The sequence below is a fragment of the Danio rerio genome, chromosome 1 (assembly GCF_052040795.2).
Source record: "Danio rerio strain M-AB ecotype USA chromosome 1, GRCz13ab, whole genome shotgun sequence".
Taxonomy (NCBI): Eukaryota; Metazoa; Chordata; class Actinopteri; order Cypriniformes; family Danionidae; genus Danio; species Danio rerio.
The window spans coordinates 20,360,711-20,381,649 of NC_141021.1; the positions used below are offsets into that span (position 1 = coordinate 20,360,711).

The 20,939-nt window shown below is 35.1% G+C and overlaps 1 protein-coding gene across 1 annotated transcript in view; it reads left to right on the forward strand.

Annotated features, from left to right (window-relative positions):
* rnf38 (ring finger protein 38) overlaps positions 1 to 16,482 on the forward strand; it is a 65,981-nt gene extending 49,499 nt beyond the window's left edge. Inside the window, exons 4-13 of the mRNA XM_087237067.1 lie at positions 1,359 to 1,552; positions 2,546 to 2,801; positions 4,704 to 4,883; positions 5,297 to 5,455; positions 7,157 to 7,318; positions 7,406 to 7,509; positions 9,291 to 9,378; positions 9,479 to 9,600; positions 10,537 to 10,636; positions 12,336 to 16,482. Coding sequence (XP_087093193.1) covers positions 1,359 to 1,552; positions 2,546 to 2,801; positions 4,704 to 4,883; positions 5,297 to 5,455; positions 7,157 to 7,318; positions 7,406 to 7,509; positions 9,291 to 9,378; positions 9,479 to 9,600; positions 10,537 to 10,636; positions 12,336 to 12,398 — 1,428 coding nt within the window. The 3' untranslated portion in view covers positions 12,399 to 16,482. The remainder of the gene's footprint in view (positions 1 to 1,358; positions 1,553 to 2,545; positions 2,802 to 4,703; positions 4,884 to 5,296; positions 5,456 to 7,156; positions 7,319 to 7,405; positions 7,510 to 9,290; positions 9,379 to 9,478; positions 9,601 to 10,536; positions 10,637 to 12,335) is intronic.
* Positions 16,483 to 20,939: the final 4,457 nt, after the last annotated feature.

The following is a 20,939-nucleotide window of genomic DNA, read 5'->3' on the forward strand; positions in this document are numbered from 1 at the left end:
TAACATCCAACTCCCAAAAAAATCTCAAACAAGATATCTTTATTTGTTCTTTAGGGCAGTAAGCAATATTAGATTGCTACAATTTGTTGTTGTTGTTTGTTGCTTACACCGTTTTAGGTAAATTTTATTACAGTAATTGTTAGTAGTTATATTAATGAACATGATTTTGCTATAAAATTAGTATTATTGTTCAACCTTTACATGCTCCAACTGAGCCAAATAATGAGAGAGAACCAAATCTCCTACCACAGCTATGCTGATGACACTCAGATCTACTGCCTTACTGCCTGATGACTTCAGCCCAATTGACACTCTCTACCAATGCATTGATCAACAGTTGGATGTGCCAAAGCTTTCTTCAGTTAAACAAAGAGAAAACTAAAGTCATTGCATTTGGGAACAGAGATGAGGTTCTCAAGGTGAATGCGTACCTTGGCTTTAAAGGTCAAACAACAAAAAATAAGGTCAAGAATCTGGGTGTGAACTATCATTGAACTATCATTACTTGTCTATAAATCACTAAATGGCCTAGGACCTCAATACATTACAGACATGCTCACTGATCACTCAGATCTTTAGGATCAAATAAATTAGAAATTCCAAGAGTTCAGTCAAAGCAGGGTGAATCCACCTTCAGCTACTGCGCCCCCTGCTGCTGGAATCAGCTTTCAGAAATGATCAGATGTGCTCCAACATTAGGCACATTCAATTTAAGACTGAAAACACATCTGTTTAGCTGTGCCTTTTCTGAATGAGTACTGTGCTACGTCTGACAGACCACATTATTATGTCTTTCTTTTCTGTTCCATTCTTTTATAAGCTATTTTAACACATTTTAATCAGTTTTTATATTTTAATTTTTTTTATTCTTGTCTCTTTTATTCCTGTTTATGTAAAGCACTTTGAATTGCCACTGTGTATGAAATGTGCTATATAAATAAACTTGCCTTGTGTTAGTTGCTTGTAATTATGTATAATGTAGTGTTATTAGTAAGTACATTTGTATTGCTATTGCCACAGTGATCAATATTTGGTTATAATAGTTCTATTATGTAATATATTGTGAATTATGTTATGGTTAATATTTTATTAACAAGTTAATATTTAATTAACCCATGTGGAAATATTGAGCACATTTGTTTAAGCGGCTTTTAATCTAAAGAAATCACTCAGAAAATATAGTCCATTTATCTTTTTTCAAATCAAATCAAGAGTCTGACGTCTAAAGTTGTATTTGAACATGTTTTTACTGCATTAAAATGCTGCAGTGTCATGATGCTTAAGCAGTGAAGTAGTTAAATTGTGTGGGGTTTGCAAATATGAAATAAATGATTAATCTAATGTGTTTTGCCCTTCAGACGGAGGATTCTCCGAGTCCGAAGAGACAGCGTCTTTCCCAGCAGTCAGTTCTGGAGTTTACCTCTGCGCCTCCATCCACACCCTCTCCACCCATCAGACCATGGGAGCTTCCGCCCAGTCGCAGGCCACACCCCTATCCACATCCACACTACCATCCCGAACGCTGCCACACACCTGCACGACACAGACGCAGGTATGCTCTGTGACTTTACAGTGGCAATACAAATAATGGGAAAGACATGTATAAGCGTTGAATTTAATAAATCAAGCCTGTTTTTATTTTCTATTATATAATTGAATATCAAAAGACATTTAATTCAACAAATAAATACATTATTATATATGTTTGGTTATATATCATTACAGTCTGAGATATTTCTAAACTTTTTTTTTTATATAATTAGAAATGCAGTATTATTATATATTATTAATCTATGAAAATGCCTTTTTTTAAATAATGTCTGCATTCATTTTGCGCAGACATTTAGATAATTTACATGATTTTATATTATTTATGTGTTTTTATTGTATTATATTATTTTGTATTATATAAATCTCCTAGGTCTTTTTGTTTATAATATATACAGTTGAAGACAGATTTATTAGCCCTCCTGAATTATTAGCCAACTGTTTTCTATTTTCCCCAGTTTCTGTTTAACAAAGACTTTTTCAAATCGAAGCTTAATATTTTTAATAACTCTTTTCTTCTAACTGTTTTGTTTTATCTTTGTCATGATGACACTAAATAATATTTTACTAGATAATTCTCAAGACACTTATATACAGCTTAAAGTGGCATTTATAGGTTAACTAGGCAAGTCAGGGTAATTAGGCAAGTCATTGTGTAGCAATTGTTTGTTCTGTAGACAACAAAAAAATTGCTCCAGGGGTACCTTAAAATGGTTTCAAAACTATTTAAAACAGCTTTTATTCTAGCTGAAATAAAACAAATAAGTCTTTTGCCAGAAGAAAAGATATTATAGAAAATACTTTGAATAATTCCTTGCTCTGTTAAACATCATTTGGGAAACATTTAAATAGGAAATTCTAATAATTTTGACTTCAACTGTAAATATTGCATTTAATGAAGGCTTTTTTTAAAAACTTTTATATAAATAAGCATTGTGTGTAGACATTATATTATATAAATCTCTGTTTTAAATAACCGTGTCTTTCTCTTGTTCAGTCCTCCAGTGCGGCGTCAGCGTGGCCGTCGAGACCGTCTGTCAAGGCACCATCCCCCTCACGGTTCACCAGGTGGGGGGCAGGATGAAAACTACCGCCACCCTCCTCACCCGCATTCTCTTCATCCCTACGGCCAGCCTCCATCCCACCCTCCACCCGGTCTTGATGAGCCCCGGGCCTTCCACCCCCCCACGCTCTCCCCACGACTACTCCACCCGCCGCAGCAGGGCGCCATGGTCATGGACCTCCACGAGCAGGTTAGAGGCTCTCTGTGGGCTCATAACAGGGGCCAGAGGTGCCCTATTGTGGTTTTGAGTTAACAAGATTAAACCGATTGATAATATAAATCAACTTTTTCAGTTTGTGCGTCACGCATTAGTCAAAATTTACAATGTTTATATTGCTAGCAAACATTTGTGTTCTCTAGGTGAACAATTAATCCATTCATGTTGATTTGGTGAAAAAATGTTTGTTTTGGTAATCTTTAATCAAAGTCTGATCATTTTCCATCGTGTTTGGCATGGCGGTTCTTCTATGATGTCATCAGTTTGATGTATTCTTCCCAGTGTTGCCAGATTGGATGGTTTCCACCCAGTTTTTGCGGTTTTGATTTTGTGCGGGTAAAGGTGGGTGGGTTGACACAATTTCGCCTCGGTTTTGAAGCGTAAATCTTATTGAACAAAACATAACTCTGTGCTCCTACTCCATTCAGTTAGTAGTGACCAGTGCATAGCACAAACCGCAAAAGGAGGTGGAGGAAAGTTGTATCAAAATCAGACTCCCGAACAAATCTGACTCCCCATCACACAGTCCCTGCAGTTAAACTCACATTGATTTATCATGATGCTTTTATCAATATTTTTTTCAGCGATTGACAACAAAGCGTTGTCTGATTGACAAGCAGCACTTAATTATTTTCAAAAGAATTTAAAACACCAAATGGGATGACTTTTTTTACCCCATTTCAAAAGTAAAACACACTGTAATACTGTGTGAAATGAGAGGGGTGCAGTGTTTTGATGTGATCCGTTTATGTTGTGGTTCTGTGACTGCGGGTGTTGGTTGCTGTATGGTTAAAAATGTATAAATCTGGCAACACTGATTCTCCCACAATATTCATAACACCTTTCTTACCGTTAGTTTGCTACAAGGTAATTATGCACAAATCATTATTTCACTTCAGTTACATCAACATCCTGAAATAAGTTTCAGCAACTTCTGGTTCATGCAGAATTTAAAGTGGGCATCAACTATGAGATCTAAATTTCCTTCATCGTTCTTTTGCATATGAGAAGTTATTGTACAAAAAAAATATCCTTTAAGTTTCAGAACTCAAAACTTCTGAAACAAGTCTGAAAGTGGCTTATATCAAAACCATTTGGACATTATGGTAGGCTGTAGAATGCGACACTTATTACACAACATTGTAAATGAACCACCTGCTTATACAGTTCTGTTTGTTTAACTCCGCCCACTGATTTGCATATGCAGCAGGTAAATATTGAGAGACCCAAACACAGGTTTATGCGTATACCAAACAATAAAATGCCATGCCTTACTGTGGAATAACAGTTCTGATCCAAACATTAGGAAAGAGGGACAAACTCTTTTTGTTCACTTTATTTTAATATTGAATTTGTTTTCAAACAAGGCACAATTTGACTCTGCATTTTCAGAAATATAATGCTATGTTGACTTTATTGGATCTAACAGTAAGGTCACACTGCACAAGTATACCTATTTGTAGTATGTTCACTACTACTTTGTCAGATTATAGTATTTAAGTGTTTTTGACTAGTTGAGTCCACATTTAAGGGATATACACGCTCAAACATATATGTAGAATTGGACACAGCTGTCCATTCAAACTGTAGGACCTAATCTCATTTCAAAATGATTATATAAATTTAAATATACTAATCTGTTAGCCAATCATAGTAGTTGGCATTTACCTCAGAGTTTGTAATCGGTCATTCCTATTAAGATGGTGTGTTCTGATGAGAGGGATCAAATAAGGGCAGGGGATCAAATATTTTACATTTTAAATATATTGACATTTAAAAAGGAAGTTTATGACCATTTAACACTAAATCAAACACATTTAACTTAATCATTTTATTTATGTTTTTTTATTTTTTATTTTATTTTTTATGTGTTAGCTTCCTCAGGGTACGGTGCCAGTCTCGTATACAGTTTCTCCAGTACCGCCCCATGGTCTGCCTGCTCCTCTCTGTACGGGACAGCATCTCCCAGCATGCTCTTCTCAACAGCAGGTGCCTGCCTGTTCTGTGGTGTTCAGCGGACAGCAACACTATCCAATCTGCAGCGTACCGCCTCCGGTAAGTACATACTAGAGTGTGAAGAGGCGTAGCATTAATTGGTTTTTGCGAGCACATGTGGTATGTTTGGATCTGCTGCCCTCTAGTGGTAGAAAGTTGTTAAATATATATTTTTAATGGGACTGTACACCCAAGAATAGACATTTGCACCCGTTTACTTACCTTATAGTGAGATATTTTGAAGAATGTTGAAAACCATAGACATCCATAGTCAAACATGTACTTGTATTTATTTATATAACAGTACTGACTGCTTTTTAAAACTAAAAATATTTAAAAATAAAAATAGAGGTTTGAAAGTCTTTTTAAAGGGTGCACATTTGTTTTTGAAAATGTTTTAATAAGTGTTTGTAAAATGTTTTAATAAGTGTTTTAATAAAATGTTTTAATAAGTGTTTGTGTTTGAAATACAGATGTTGCCGGCCTGTTCGGTGCAGCATTTGCCAGTGCCGTACGCATTCCCCTCTCTTCTATCCAGTGATCCACCCTTCCTGCTTCATCCTCCACATCTGTCGCCACACCTTCCTACTCCGGGACAGTTCTTACCCTTCCAAGCGCAACAGTCCCGATCTGTGAGCATTATATGTTTTTGTAAAATATCATTCAAATAAAAAATTTTTCTATGGTTATTATTCATGTATACATTATACATTTTTACATTTACAGAGCAAAGCTGTGTTTTTGTCTCATTTATTATTATTTAAAATAGTGGGTTTTTTTTGTTTTTGTTTTTTTTTAAGCTACATAATATTTGCTACTGTGACCCTGTGGGGATTTTTACAGTTTTAACCCAAAAGTGACCAGTCTGTCAGATGAAGAAGACCTGCAGTCAGATATTCAATCAAAAAGAAAGTTTACTGAAGATAGTTTGCAGTGTCATCAGCATAAGCCAACTTCAACACTTGCAAATGAGTTCGTAGGCCGCTCTGCTTACAATCTCAAAGCATCAACAACTATACTCCTACATGACATCATTAACTGTGTCATACAGTACATATAGGTGTGAAATATATTCCATATATGTGGAAAATTTCCATGTGTGTGTATATACAGTATCTCAATATCTTAAGCATACAAACGTCAGACAGCCACTTCAGAGCTGATCCCAGACCTGTGAAATGATCCAAAAATGAATAGATTACTCACACAAAGTACATTCCGTTTCTTACTCAAGGCTGAGTGTACTCTCAGCAGTCTTATCAAAACTGGTTAAAAACTGGTATAATCTACATCCAAACTGGCAGCTTGCATACAAAGGAATTGACTTTTACTAACACATAAAATGGCAGAGAACACAGGAAACAGTTGTTTCCAATTCTTTGAGTGTCCAGGTCTCAATTACCTCTGACCTGGCTTGGTAGATCCTGAGGAAATGAATCATTTGGCATACAGAAAAGCAATCACACACACACATTAATATTCCAGTTTTATTTTAAAGTGGCATGACATTAAGGTCATCATGTAATCTAGGCCAGGCATGTGCAAACTCGGTTCTGGAGGGCCGGTGTCCTGCAAAGTTTAGTTCCAACCCCAATCAGATACACCTGGGATAGCTAATCAAGCTCCTACTAGGCTTTCTAGAAACATCCTTGTAGGTGTGTCGAGGCAAGTTAGAGTTCAAATCTGCAGGACACCGGCCCTCCAGGACTGAGTTTGGACATCTAGGCCCTTAAACTTGTAACTTTATTAATAATCATAAAGACATAAGAAAAGACATGTGATACTTCATCCTGAAACAGACATCCTTTAGAAAATCCACGCCATCAACCCAAAGTTACATTTTCAGCTTTCAAAGCTGAAAGTTACAGCTAAAACTTTATTTCTCATGAATTCTGAAAACTTTTTAGAATTTTTATTTTATTCAATTTTTTTTTTTTTGAGAAAACATAAATAATTTGTCTACATTTTCTTGGAGTTTGGAGTTGGAGTCAACTTTTTTTACATTATAAACCTTTAATGTTACTTTTGGCTTTACTTATTGTTGCTGAATATTTTTGTATTTTTTTTTTTGTAAATGTCATTTATAAACTATACTATTATTTTAATATGCGATTTTATTTTTATTTTTATTTTTTGGTACTATAGAAGCAATATCAAGTGAAAAAGTATTTGAGCAGCTATTAAGTGTTATTGTTATGTTAGCTATTAAACAATTTAATATTTGTGTTTCTGTGTTTTTAATATTAAACTTCTGCTGCACTAAAAGAAAACCAAATGCATATGCCAACAAACTAAAAGACTAATTATGTGTTTTGTTTTTTAATTAATAATAGCCATTGCAGAGGATAGAAAATGAAGTGGAGTTGTTGGGGGATCACCTGTCGGTAGGCGGAGGGTTTAACTATCCTCATTCAGGCCATCCTAGTCCTCTGCCCCCTTCCACCCCATTGCAGTTCCTCTCCCATGAACCCCTGCACCAGGAGCTGTTTGGAATGGTGAGTGACCTTCATCCTTCATCACTTCTGCTCAATACAATCTAAACAAGTTAATGAATCTTATGTTTTTCTGTGCGTTCTGTCCAGCCGTATCCTCACTTCATGCCACGGCGAATCACAGGCAGACGCTACCGCTCTCAGCAGGCCGTACCGCCACCTCCTTACCACCCTAGTCTGCTGCCCTACTTCCTGTGAGTTACACATACTCGCCTACACCAGAGCTTTGTGCTTAGTGATGTATTAAAGGCGCAATATGATTTATTTTATTTTTTCAAAACAAACCAATCAGCCACAATACAGATTTCATATTTTTCTTCCCACATTTTTCAAGTATTAAAAAAAATAAAATGAAAGTGGAATTTGTAATTTCAAAATATGAGATAAAACATGCATTTCACAAAGCTAAAGTCAGTCATTAATAAGCTAATTAGACAATTTCTGTTGTTTTTTTATACTGATATTTTACAAATAATAATAGAAAATGAAATTAGATTTGTATCATTTCAAAATATGAAGTAAAATGTAATGATTTATGAAAAATGTATCAATTTGATGAAAAATGTATCAATTCTGATACCCATTTTTGAATGTATATTTATATTATTTTTATTATTTGAATTCTCTTTATTCCAGACACTAGGTCCAATAGTACAAAAGACAAACAAACAAAACAATACAAACCACACAATATACCTTAAAAACAGGTATGCCAATGTTTCATTAAAGGTGATTGAAAACGCACCTCAGTAAGCCTGGGATTTATCAATAACTTTAAAATGCCCATCTCCAATCGTATAACATATAAACTTATAGATCAAATTTCTCATCAAAGAAAAAAATGATCGAACTCCTATATTACAAAATAATTGTCTTGCTCTACACCTTCTATGTTTTTTTTAAGAAGAATCCTTAAACAATCATTGTATGCAATCTGCAGCTTATGGAGACTCTCTTTTTTTAAAATGATACCACACTGTGTATTACTGTGTATAAAGAACTGCAATAACTTCTACAGAGCCTCAACCTGCTCCAAACACAAATAAAACTTTCTCACTAGCATATTTGCTTGAACATATAACTTTCGATGTTCCCTGTACATATCATTATCATCACTCATGTCTTCAGTGATGACATACTCAAAATATTTAACCGTTTACTAACATTTAAAACTTGCCCTGACTAAAAGAAAAAATCTGGAAAAATCATATCAGTTCAAATTTCATATTAAAATTTTATCAGTTTTTGTGCCAGCAGAGGGTCTACTGACCATCTCTGTACACACAGCTCTGTGGTTTAGGAAAGGCTTACCTCTCCACACTAGTCATCTCAGTTCCCAGTGAAAGACCGCAGCTTATGCTAGAAAACATAGATATGCTGATATTTCTTTTTAAAAATATAATATCCCAGCACAATCACAGTTTTAGTTTGTTTATATTAATTTGCTATTAAAATTGCAGTTTACCTATGGCAGAAAATGTATTATTTTGCAAAAAAATGTGCAGCATTTTAGAAAAAAGCTTTTCACCTTAAAATCGGGACTAAATCGTAAGATTAGTATCGTGAATCGCGAGTCAGGTGAATTGTTACATCTCTAGGATCTATTTTATTTTCATTTTATTTCAAGCCTTCCGTGGACAGGTGTTGAGAATTAGCAAGTCTGCTAAAACACTTAAACAAATGCATTTGATTGTCCAGTGTAATTGTGATGCCCATGTCAAGATAAATTAGTAAATATACAATAAAATACATAAATAAATTCATAAACAAAAATATAAAGTACAAACAATGACTCAAGCATTGTGAAATTGTGCTACATAAAGCATACCTGTATAAATAAATAGTAAATAAAAGGCTAAAAGCAAATGCAAATGTACTCTCTTTCAGTAGGTTGTGTATATAAAACTTTTCCAGTTGTGTTTTTGACACAGTTTTTTATTTATTTATCTTTATTTTTGTTTTTTTGGTTGGTCAGATCTGTTCTTCCAGTCCAGCCAACAGCAGTGGGTCCCGCCATTAGCCTAGAGCTGGATGTAGATGATGGAGAGGTTGAGAATTATGAGGTGAGAGGCTATAATCATTTCAGGAGACTGTTCTTAATGATATGTTTAAAGACCAATCCCCTACTGGGTCTTACATACGTTTGTTCTTGTGTTTCACTAGGCTCTGTTAAACCTGGCCGAGCGTCTTGGAGAAGCCAAGCCTAGAGGTTTGACAAAAGCCGATATCGAACAGCTGCCTTCCTACAGATTCAACCCCAGCAACCATCAGTCTGAGCAGACTTTGTGAGTGTAACACACCATTACTGCAAACTAATTAGTATTTGAGTCTTTTGTGACCTTAAGAATTGTTAGACTACAAATAATTACAATTTAAAAAATCTGCATTTGATTCTGTTGCTAATGGTTGATTATTGTCAAACTTGTAAAACCACTAACAGAGTTGACATTTTCCATCATTTTCTGCTTTAGCTCAAGATGCTAACCTCAAAGCAGATACCACATGGCATGTCTAAAACAGAATTGTATATACTTATAGATGTTCACCATAACAGAGTTGATATAAGTAATCTTCTATTGGTTTTGTACAATTTAATGAGAAGAATACTGACATGCCTCAAGGCCTTCCAGAGTTTCCCGCCAGAGGAAGTGACATCACTGCAGCAAGTCGCATGCTTTTTCTATCAGTGCTTTAAAGATTGCTTTGTCTTTTGAAAACTGATGTAACAGAGTTGACCTGAAATGAGGGACTGACACGTTTCTATTTATTTATTTATTTATTCATTTATTTATTTATTTATTTATTTATTTATCAAAATGACGAACAATACAGACAGTATATGCTTTATGCTAATGTTTAACTTCGTAAACACAAAAAAGATAATTAATTAGACTGATTTTACATTGAATGTAAGCTTGAATGTGTGATTTAGGAGGCAGAGACAGTCAGAAATGGGTATTAGTGGGGGTCTTTAATGTCCCTGAATGCACATTAAACGTTATTTTTAGATTTTACTTGATATACTTTGTGTTGTTATTAAAAATGGTTCAAAGTTTTTGTTTTATCCAGGAACATTTACCCACAATTGTAGAATCATACATAGTATACATTAAATATACATTTCTATTTTCTATTTATTTATTTTATTTTTTATTTTAATGCATTTTAACTATTTTAATGTTGGAAATATTAAACCTTTTCTCTCTTTTTTCCCCCTGCAGGTGTGTAGTGTGCATGTGTGATTTCGAGTCTCGTCAGCTGTTGAGAGTACTGCCCTGTAATCACGAATTCCATGCCAAGTGTGTCGATAAATGGCTTAAGGTAAGCAAGCAGATTAAATAAATCAATTATTATTATTCAAACTGAGCATTAATGTAGTGGTGGTACTGTATACCCATTTATATCAGTGCTTCTTAACACAGCCCTGATATCCAAAGCAGTATTGATAGATAAATCTAACGTTTTGTAAACTGAAATTAAGGGTATAGATGTACAAAATGAACCCCAATGCATTTATTAATTCAGACATTTCAAAAGCTTCTCATATATATATATGTATGTGTGTACATCTGTGTTGTGTGTGTGTGTGTGTATATATATATATTATAGGTGGGCAAAGATAAATTTATTTTTATTTAGATTAATCTTGCAAATAATCTAGATCATTAGAAATCTGACAAAGGCATTCAAAATATGTGTGCTACCCAAATAATTACTAAAAGTAAGTCTGGTTTCTAAAGCCAGGTGGCGCGTTAGACCAGGGGCTCATCTCCTGTTTCCAAAATGCATCACATTTTATATATGATTAAAATATAATTATTGACTAGAATTTTGCGTTATAGGGCTTAAATTATAGAGAGAAATAACAGATGAACCAGTGTTGTGCCTAGCAATTGCACCCCTCTGAAATGTACTTATATTAACCTAATTTGATTTTTTTTAAAATAACAGAATTATAAGAACTAATGACAGTGATTGAACACTATGCCATCCGTACCGTGCCCGGGCCCGTTTCCTGGATCGTTTGAGAAGTTTGAGTGCGCTGAATCGGGCTCAAGCACGGTTCACTTGGCCGGCCCTGGCCTGGTTAGAAGAGGTGTGCCTGAGCGCGGTTCACTTGGGCTCACACACGCTTGTGTGTGAGTGCAAAACGCGCCAAAGCCCGAAACTGAAATCGAGACGTGACTTTTAAGGGACTGTTTCATATAGATTTATTAATCATTCTTACTGTTCAGTGAACGCAAACTGCCGTCGTTTATTAAAGAGGCAAACACCTCACTTCACGACAGCTGCGCGCCTTCAGCAGACCTCCTCATTCCTGGAGCACGAGAGCTTTATGATTGTTTATGAGCGCCAAAAGTGGCGGATCTGTACGGCGAAATATCTGACTGCGTGTCCCCGCATCCCTAAGGACTGTTTGGCGAAATATTTGACGGCATATCAAACGACTGAAACGATATAACTAGAGAAATCTCCACTGTGCTGCTGAGTGAGAGAGTGCTTCTCACTGAACAGCGCAGCAGCGAAGACGTAAGCGTGCCGAAGCCCGTTTGTGGTGTGAGCGCGGGCCGTCGGGGGAGACGGGAGGGGGGGGACAAGCGTGCTTTGGCCCGGTTCGAGGCAACCGTACCTAGTGTGAGTACGGCCTAAGAATGCTAAGTCTAAGAAGGGGGTGTGTGCATTTTACCACAGGGGAGCTTTTCTCGTCTCAACACCGGGACTGCAGTCAGATCATAAAGCAGATCAACGTTTATCTTTCTGTCGAGGTGTCAGTGCAGAAATTAACAAAACAATAGGCCTAATACAACATATAAGATTAAAATATGGAACAATATTCAGATGGTAACTTTTCCTAACGATCACACTTCCACATTGCAAAAACAGGTCAATATGAGGAAAAAAAGTTGCAACACTAACAATGTAGATGAAAATAAAAAATACAAACAATAAATATCCCTCAACTGACCTCCTTGCTTTTCCTTCACTTCTGTGACACTTCTGTCCTTCTCTTGTCTTCCAGGCTAACAGAACCTGTCCTATTTGCCGAGCGGATGCATCTGAAGTCCAGCGGGATTCTGAGTGATGCTGCTCCCCAAACACACACACACACATAAACACACACACACACTAAACACTTCTGTCATTCTCCTGTTATATTCAGTTAACTTCCACATGCATAATTACTCCTCGCACACAGATGACTGCTGCAAATGATTCGCCAAAACTTTGTTCATTAAAAAAATTGTTTGATATTCATTGGCGAATATCAGACTCACTGAAAGATAAACACACACACATACGCACACACAGACGTCCCTTCGGTTGTTTGATCACTAATTCTTTGAGTGGAAGTCCAAAGATTATGGTTCATATTATCATTCTGGTTATGTTCTGGTTCTGATATTGTTTTTCTTTGGTTTCTTTTTTTTTAAATATATAAATATATATAGTTTAGTTCTCCCCTTTTGGGGGTGAGTGTTGGTATGTTGCAGTCTTGTGTGAATGAGTGAGCGTGTATGTGCACTAACATTCCCGGCTATGTGAGCACACTGTGGTGTGGTGGTCTCTTTTCGAAGGTTAATGTTGTGAGCATGGGCTTTTATATTTTACCAACAAATATAGCTATATATAAATATGTATGTATGTATCAATATAGAGGGACAAATTACAACTTTAAAAAAGAAAAAATAGGAAAAAAATGCAATTATGGAAGACTGTCTTTTTCCAAAAATGGAGGAAAAGTTTGCGACTCAAATTCTATCTATACAGAAAAACGGGCTTTTTGGGTGGTTCCTGCTCAATTATGATTTAGCATAGAATTGGAAAACTGTGAGGTGTGTGTGTGTGTGTGTGTGATTTGTGTGTGTGAGAGAGAGTGTGTGTGTGTGTGTATTATTAGAGAATCAGTTGTTTGTTATTTATCCCATATGTGTGGTACAGAACACTGGCTTTTCACTCTCACTTTTATTCTCGTCTGGGATTGGCTGACGATGCGCACTGACATGACATGTGATTGGTTTAGAGGGCAGTGGAATATTTTTGAGTTACTTATTAGATTTATACTGCTGCAGCCTTCATTTTTTTCCCAGTTTTGTTTGAAATCTTTCACGTTTTTGCTATCTTCATATAAAAAAAAAAAACTGTTACTCCATTTATTAGCCAGACCTGCAGATTGATCATGTAGAAATCACCACTTTTAGCACTTAAAACTCCATAGTGTCCATTTTTATGAGTTGGTGGCTGTTATATTTGCTGTTAGGGTTTAGTTTGGTCCTGACATGTAAATTCTGTCATCATTAAATTAGTCTTGTGTTGTTTCAGACCTGTAAGACCTTCTGTCATGTTTGAAACACATTAGAAGATAAATTTGATGCTATATGAAAGCTTTCATTTCTGACATGTTTGCTTTAAATCATTCGTGAAACAATAATCCATACTTGTAAATGTAAGGCTTTATTATATATTTTTGAAATTTATGAACATTATACAATAAATAAATATTTTTGTGCGTTATTTGCATATCGCGTGACACGCATTAATTTCAGCAGTTCCTAATTTGACCCAATTTTAAAGCTGCAAAATTGTCTCCTGATTAACGTTTATATGCAAATAAAAGTCTAATTGTCCAGAAATGTAAATTGCTCATCATTTACTCTCCCTTATGTTGTTTCACAACCGTAAGACCTTCATTTTTGCAACTCATTAGAAGATATTTTTAATGATGTATGAAAGCTTTCAGTTTTGACAATTAAAGTTTGCTTTAAATCATTCGTGAAACGTTCAAAAAAGTAATACATACCCATTAAATATAAGGTTTAATTATATTTTTTTGGAAAGATATGAACATTATATAATAATTGACTATTTTAGCTGTTATCTGCATATTGCATGACACACAAATAATTAATTTTGAATAGCTTCAAATTTGACTAAATTTTAATGCTGCAAAATTGTCTCCTGATCAACGTTTATTTGCGAATAAAAGTCTACATTTTTCTGAAATATAAATTCCTCATTAACTCTCTCTTATGTTGTTTCAGACCAGTAAGACCTTCATCTTTGAAACACATTTTAATGAAACATGAAAGCTTTCAGTTCTGACATTTCAAAGTTTAATTTAAACCATTCGTGAAGCGATCAAAACAATAATCCATACCTGCAAATTTAAGGTTTTATTCAAATTTTTAAATACTTTTTTAAATATGAACATTAAACTATAAATTAATATTTTTTTGCTGTTATTTGCGTATCGCATGACAGGCACAAATTAATTTCAGTGGCTCCAAGTTAAACCAAGTTTAATGCTGCAAAATTGTCTACTGATCAACATTTATATGCGAATAAAAGTCAACATTTTTCTGAAATGTAAATTCCTCATCATTTACTCTCCCTTATGTTGTTTCACACTTGTAAGACCTTCTTCTTTTAAACTCATAAGAGGATATTTTTAATGAAATATGAAAGCTTTCAGTTCTGACATTTCAAAGTTTAATATAAACCATTCGTGAAACGGTCAAAACAATAATCCATACCTGGAAATATAACGTTTAATTCGATTTAAAAATTATACAATGAAGGGATTTTTTTGAAGGGGGTTATTTGCATATCGCATGACACACACACACACATTAATTTTAGTGCTTCCAAATTTGACCAAATTTTATTGCTGCAGAATTGTCTACTGATCAACAGTTATATGCAAATAAAAGTCTAATTTATTTCTGCTGATTGTATAAAGTGATCATGTTTTCTTCAAAGACTTAAATTAAACGGCTCCATTTATATTGATATTAACGGGTCTCCTAATGCGTCTGGGTTTTTGAGTGAACTGTCAATGGAGGAGCAGAAATCTGCTTGGATTAAAATGTCTTCATGTTCCAAATAAACATTAGAACAACGTAAGTGTCTGCAAATGATGACAGGATTTCATTTTGAGATGAACTTAACCCTATGTATCCAAAAATAGCAATTCATCATTTTTAAGGCCAAGATCAGATATCAGTTTTTGCCTAAGAAGTGATCCATTCACCAGCTAACCTAGTAGATAAACACAGCATTATTTGATTTTGCATGCTTTAAAATGTAGTAATCAGAGCAAAAATATGCGTACATGCCCATTCAAAGAGGAGTTGTTATCATATTGTTTGCAATGTTTGCAGACTAAAAAAGGCTAATACAGATTGCAATGTTGTTAGTATCATTCCCTAAAGGCTCCTGGTTTTAGTAAACGGTTTCTTGTCGTTTAGTCACTGCCCTCACTATACAGTTAGCTTCTTTTTTTTATTGCTGTACTCAAACTGCCTTCCAGTGCACCCACTCATACAGCCTCAATAAGGCTGTTATAGCCATTCATAGCCATGTGCGTTACTTTATAATGAATGCCTGAGATGCGTTACGACCCAAAAGGGGGTGTTTGTTTGTTTGTTTGTTTGTTGGTTTGTTTTTATGTATGCTGTATGATGGTTTTACGTCCTGCATTGTTGTCATTATGAATGGATATAACTGCCTCTGCGTGGCATGACGTGGGCTCTATGACTGGTGTAGAAAGTGTCATATACTTGTGTGATTTTAGTCTCAGAGCCTGCAGTGTCTTAATGAGAGATGCCTTTAAACCATTCTCCAGTGTTGTCCGCTTTAGTGTCATAATCGAATTCATGACGACCACGAACTTATGAATTCTTTATTCTTTGCAAAAACAGACGTGCATTACTCTTACTTAACCATCGTCATTCTGTGTTATAGGAGGTTTTTTGTTTTGTTTTTCCCTGCTTGGTACAATAGCAGTTACCTCAGTTTTACTATTTATGTTTTTTTTTTTTCTTCTCTCTCCCCGTATTCTTTTGTTTTGCAGAAACCAATAAGAGAGCTTATGAATTCTCTTGCGTTTGTTTATTGGTTGTTTTAATTCTTACCATTAAAATACAATTGTATCATTTAACATGTTGTAGTTTCATATGTATAATATCTGTAACCAAAATCATTTGAAGGCTTGATATAAAAATTTTTAACAAACATTTGTACTTTTTATTATTATTATGAGAGATATTACTAGTAATGCTTTATTAAGTAGTGCAAATGTTTTTGTTTTTTTTCTTGTCTCTGACCCCTATTCCCAGTCTTATGGATTTTAAAGGGTGGCTCGGTAATAAATGTATTCTCTTCTTTGACCTTTTCTGTTCTTTACTTTTTCCATTCTTTTCTCATCTCTTCATCTCTGATGTCTACATTTTCAAGTCTGTCGGCTGGTTTAAAGTGGAAGTTCCCCCACAACATAAAAATGTACTCGCCATTTACTCACAGGTGGTTGCAAACTTTAAGTTGTCTTCTGTTGAACACAAGAGATGATAAACAAATACTATGGAAGTCGATGGTTACAGATTTTTTTTCCCCTCAACATTCTTCAAAATATCTTCTTTTGTTCCGAACAGAAGTAAAAGCCTCAAATGTGTACTTGACAAGTGAAGCGAGTAAATGTTGACAGAATATTTATTTTTGGGTGAGCTTTTACTTTAAATGAATTTTCCACCCCGAAATGACAGTTGATTTACTTTGATTTTGTATTCATTTCTAACGTAAAAGACAAAGGAAACGCTTACAGCAGAATGTGCTTTGGGTGTGTGGGCTTTATTTATTTATTTTAGATGTTACAAAATTTATTAATAATTGATTTTAATCAATTTATTCATTCTTTCAAACTATTTTGTATTTGTTCAAATGAATAGTTCACTGAATCATTGGCACAAATGATGAAGTCAAACATTTTATTCCGAGGAAAATCTAAATAAAACAAGTCTTGCTCTGGGAAGCACAAATGTGCCGTTTTCTGGCTTTTAAGCAATTTTTTATTGACAAACAAAACAAAAGCTTGTTACTTAATTACTCTTAACCTCACAGAACTGTTGTATAAAACGTAAATTACATTTGCAAGTGGTCACAAACCGATATTTGGGAAATATTTGGGTGTGTTTGCAGACTTGTGTATATTATTAAACTGTTATTTCACCCAAAAAATGAAAATGCTCAATTACTCCCACTCATGTAATTCCAAACTCGTGAGGCGTTCTTTCATCTTAAGAACAAAAAAATAAGATGTTTTGGATGAAATCTGTGAGCTGACAGCAGCAATTCAAAAACTATAGAACCAAAAAACATTCCACATGTCTTCAGTGGATCAGTCGGAATATTATGAAGGTATAGGAAAAAATTTTGGGGGGCACTTAAGACAAAAAATATGACTTCATTTATTAGTATTTCTCATCAGTGTCAGTATATTGTGCACATTTATGAGCACTGTGCATTGATGTATACCCACACGGGTGTATTCGAGATTCACAGTGCTTGAAATTAACACAGCCTATACTGACGCTGAGGAGAAGAAACTATTAAATAAAGTCATTGATTTTGTTTTATGTCGAAAATATTCATGTAGCTTAATAACAATATTCTGATTGAACCACATGAAGAAAAATGGACTGTTTTGAGGATGTTTTCTGGACTTCACTGTCTACTTAGGATGAGAGAGCTCCGATTAAATCTAAAATATTTTACGTGTGTTTTGAAGATTAACAAAGGGTTTGGTACAACTTGAGGGTGAGTAGTTATTAGCAGAATTTGTATTTTTGGGTGAACTAACCATTTAAATTGGATAATCATATTAATAATAAGGGATAAATATAATTGCATTATTGCTAAGTTGTGATAGATGTCATATGGCAGTTAATACAAAGCGCTTTTTTTTTTTTTTTTTGCTTTTGCTTTTTGAAAAACATCCTTGGTAATGTCTCCTCACACATTATTAAATAAGCAATTGTGATTTTATTGTAGTAGATTATAAATATTGCACAGCCATTTGTCCCAAGTTACTGCTATAAACACTTTATAAAGGAAAGGATTTCAAAGGATAGTCAGGATTTCAGAGAATAACAAATTGAAAGAAATTAAATCCTTCACATCTTTCTGTCCTCTTGTTACCATCCACTTCAAATAAAACGCTCAAACATTTAAAATAAAACGCTCAAACATTTTGACTGTTGTTTCAAACTGTAGACTTAAAGCAAAAGAAGGTGCTATGGATGCTGTAGTGGATTATAAGGATGACATTACACTTGACATTTCTACAAAAGCACAATTCAGCATATAACATGTGCAAAAATTCTGCAGATTCACATTCAGATTTCTTTCTTTTTGCTAAAGATCACACTGATCTTCTCCTGACTGCACGTCTTCACATAATATGTAATTGCAGGTCAGAGTTCACCAAACTCCAAATTTGCACAGGCTTGCATTTCTTGCCTCATTTTCTTTGTGTAGCATGACCACTGAATGAATGCTGACTAAAGTTGCATTTTGATTGAATTGATTAACTTGGAAACAAGAAATACACTAAAATTTTCAAGCGTAACATTTCAAATATCACTCAAAAAGAATACAATTATTCAGATGCCATATTGTTACATTTTATTGGGTAATTAAAATTAAGGGGATAGTTCACCACCTTCCATTTTTATGGACAGAATTTCTAAGTGCAGCCCTGGGCCTAAAACTCTAACCCTGGGCTGGAGGGGGTCCGATTTAGGGACCATAGAAATGATTGTTATTCACCGATGATGTTGTTCTGTTGGCTTAATCCGACATGGACCTTCAGCATGGACTGGAGCTGTTTGCTTCTGAATGTGACACGGCTGGGATGAGAATCAGCCCCTCGAAGTCCGAGGTCATGGTGCTCCACTGGAAACAGGTGGCTTGCCAACTCCAGGATGGAGAAAAGTCTTTATCCTAGGTTTAGGAGTTCAAGTATGTTTGGGTTTTGTTCACAGGTTGGGGAAGGATGGAAAGTGAGATTAAAGGCGGATCGGTGCAGCAGTAATACGGTCAATGCTCAGCTGAAAGGCAAAGCTCTTGATTTATCTGTCAATCTACGTTCCTACTTTCACCTATGATCATGAGATTTAGGTCATGACCGAAAGGATAAGATCTTGGATACAAGCGGCTGAAATGAGTTTCCTTCGCAGCGTGGCAGGGATCGGAGTTGAGTCGCTGCTTCTCCACATCGAGAGAAGTCAGCTGAGGTGGCTCGGGCAATCTGTTTTGGATGCCTACCTTGGCAGGTGTTCCAGGCATGTCCCACCGGGAGGAGACCTATGTGAAGACCTAGGACACGCTGGAGGGACTATGTCTCTTGGCTGGCCTGGAAACGCCCCGTAATCCGTCTGGAGGAACTGGAGGAAGTGTCTGGGGAGAGAAAAGTCTGGGGTTCTCTCCTGAGACTGCTGCCCCCATGACCCGGCCCCGGATAAGTAGAAGAAAATGAATGAATATACTTCACCCAAAATAAAAATGGTCATCATTTGCTTTTCAAATCTTTTTTTTATTTCTTCTGCCAAACATAAACGTATACTAAAAAAAGCAGCAGCCATTGAGTTCTGTAGTATATTCTTCCTATTATGGATGTCAATGGCTGCTTTTTCCAACATTTTCTGTTCAAAATTCAACAGAATAAAGAAAATAATTTAAGTTTAAAACCACTTAAGTGTGAGTAAATGTGAAACACCTATGAAAAACAGAGCTTGATATATACTTTTTTGCCACATAAATGTATGTATGCAGGTGTTACAAATGCAATAGGTTTGTTGGCATAAAAGCACAGAATGTTATCCATAACACAGAATTACCATACATACTTTTTTTTAAGTGTAACTACTTAATAGCAAACAAAAAAAATGTATATACCACATTTCTTTCTCTGTGCAGTTCAGTGATGAGTTCATCTCTTGTTGAACTGAGTAAAGGTTTGCTGGACGATGTGTTAAAGGAAATCATTTGCTTGAAGTAGTAACCTGGAGAGTGCAGCTCCTCTGCTATGGCAAGACGCATCTCCTAAACTGGTGTAGGAAAATGAATACGAATGGCTGACTTTGATAACAAACTTGTTGCGACATTCCCATGCAATGCTGTCACTATCATCACTGCCTTCAGGAATTGGTACAGGTTTTCCTCTCTGTCCTCCGTAAAAACTTACTAACATCAACCTAGAAAACAGATATAAAACTCTCAACTCATTGTACTGAACGACACTGACAGATACACATAAACAATATGGATAATGTATCCCTAAAAGTACTTTGTCATTCTTAAAATAAATCCCTCTATAAATAAAATAATAAATAAATCAATGCAAATAAATGTGTATAAAATGTATACAAAATTACACAAATGTTGGGGTGAAAAGTAAAGGTTTATTTCCCCCTTCAAACGTTTATTCATTTCTTGATAGTTTCGTATTTAGCTTTTTCTCAAGTCAACATGCTAAAGAGCATGAATAAACATTTGAAAGGGGGTAAATAAACCTTCAGTTTAGCATTTTCTTATTCCCCCAACATTCATGTTATTTATCTGATTACCTGCCCGCACTATTCATTATTGAAATAATTATTTATGCAAGAATTTGTGGATTTTTATATACATTTATTTCTTTATTTGTATATTTCTTTATTTATGCAGAGATTTGTGGATTTATTTACTCATTTATTTATATATTTGCGTGTTTATTTATTTATTGTTTTTGCAGGTTTCGTCCTCCATACCATCGTGCCTTGAGAGCAAGGGTGTGGAATTAGCATGGACG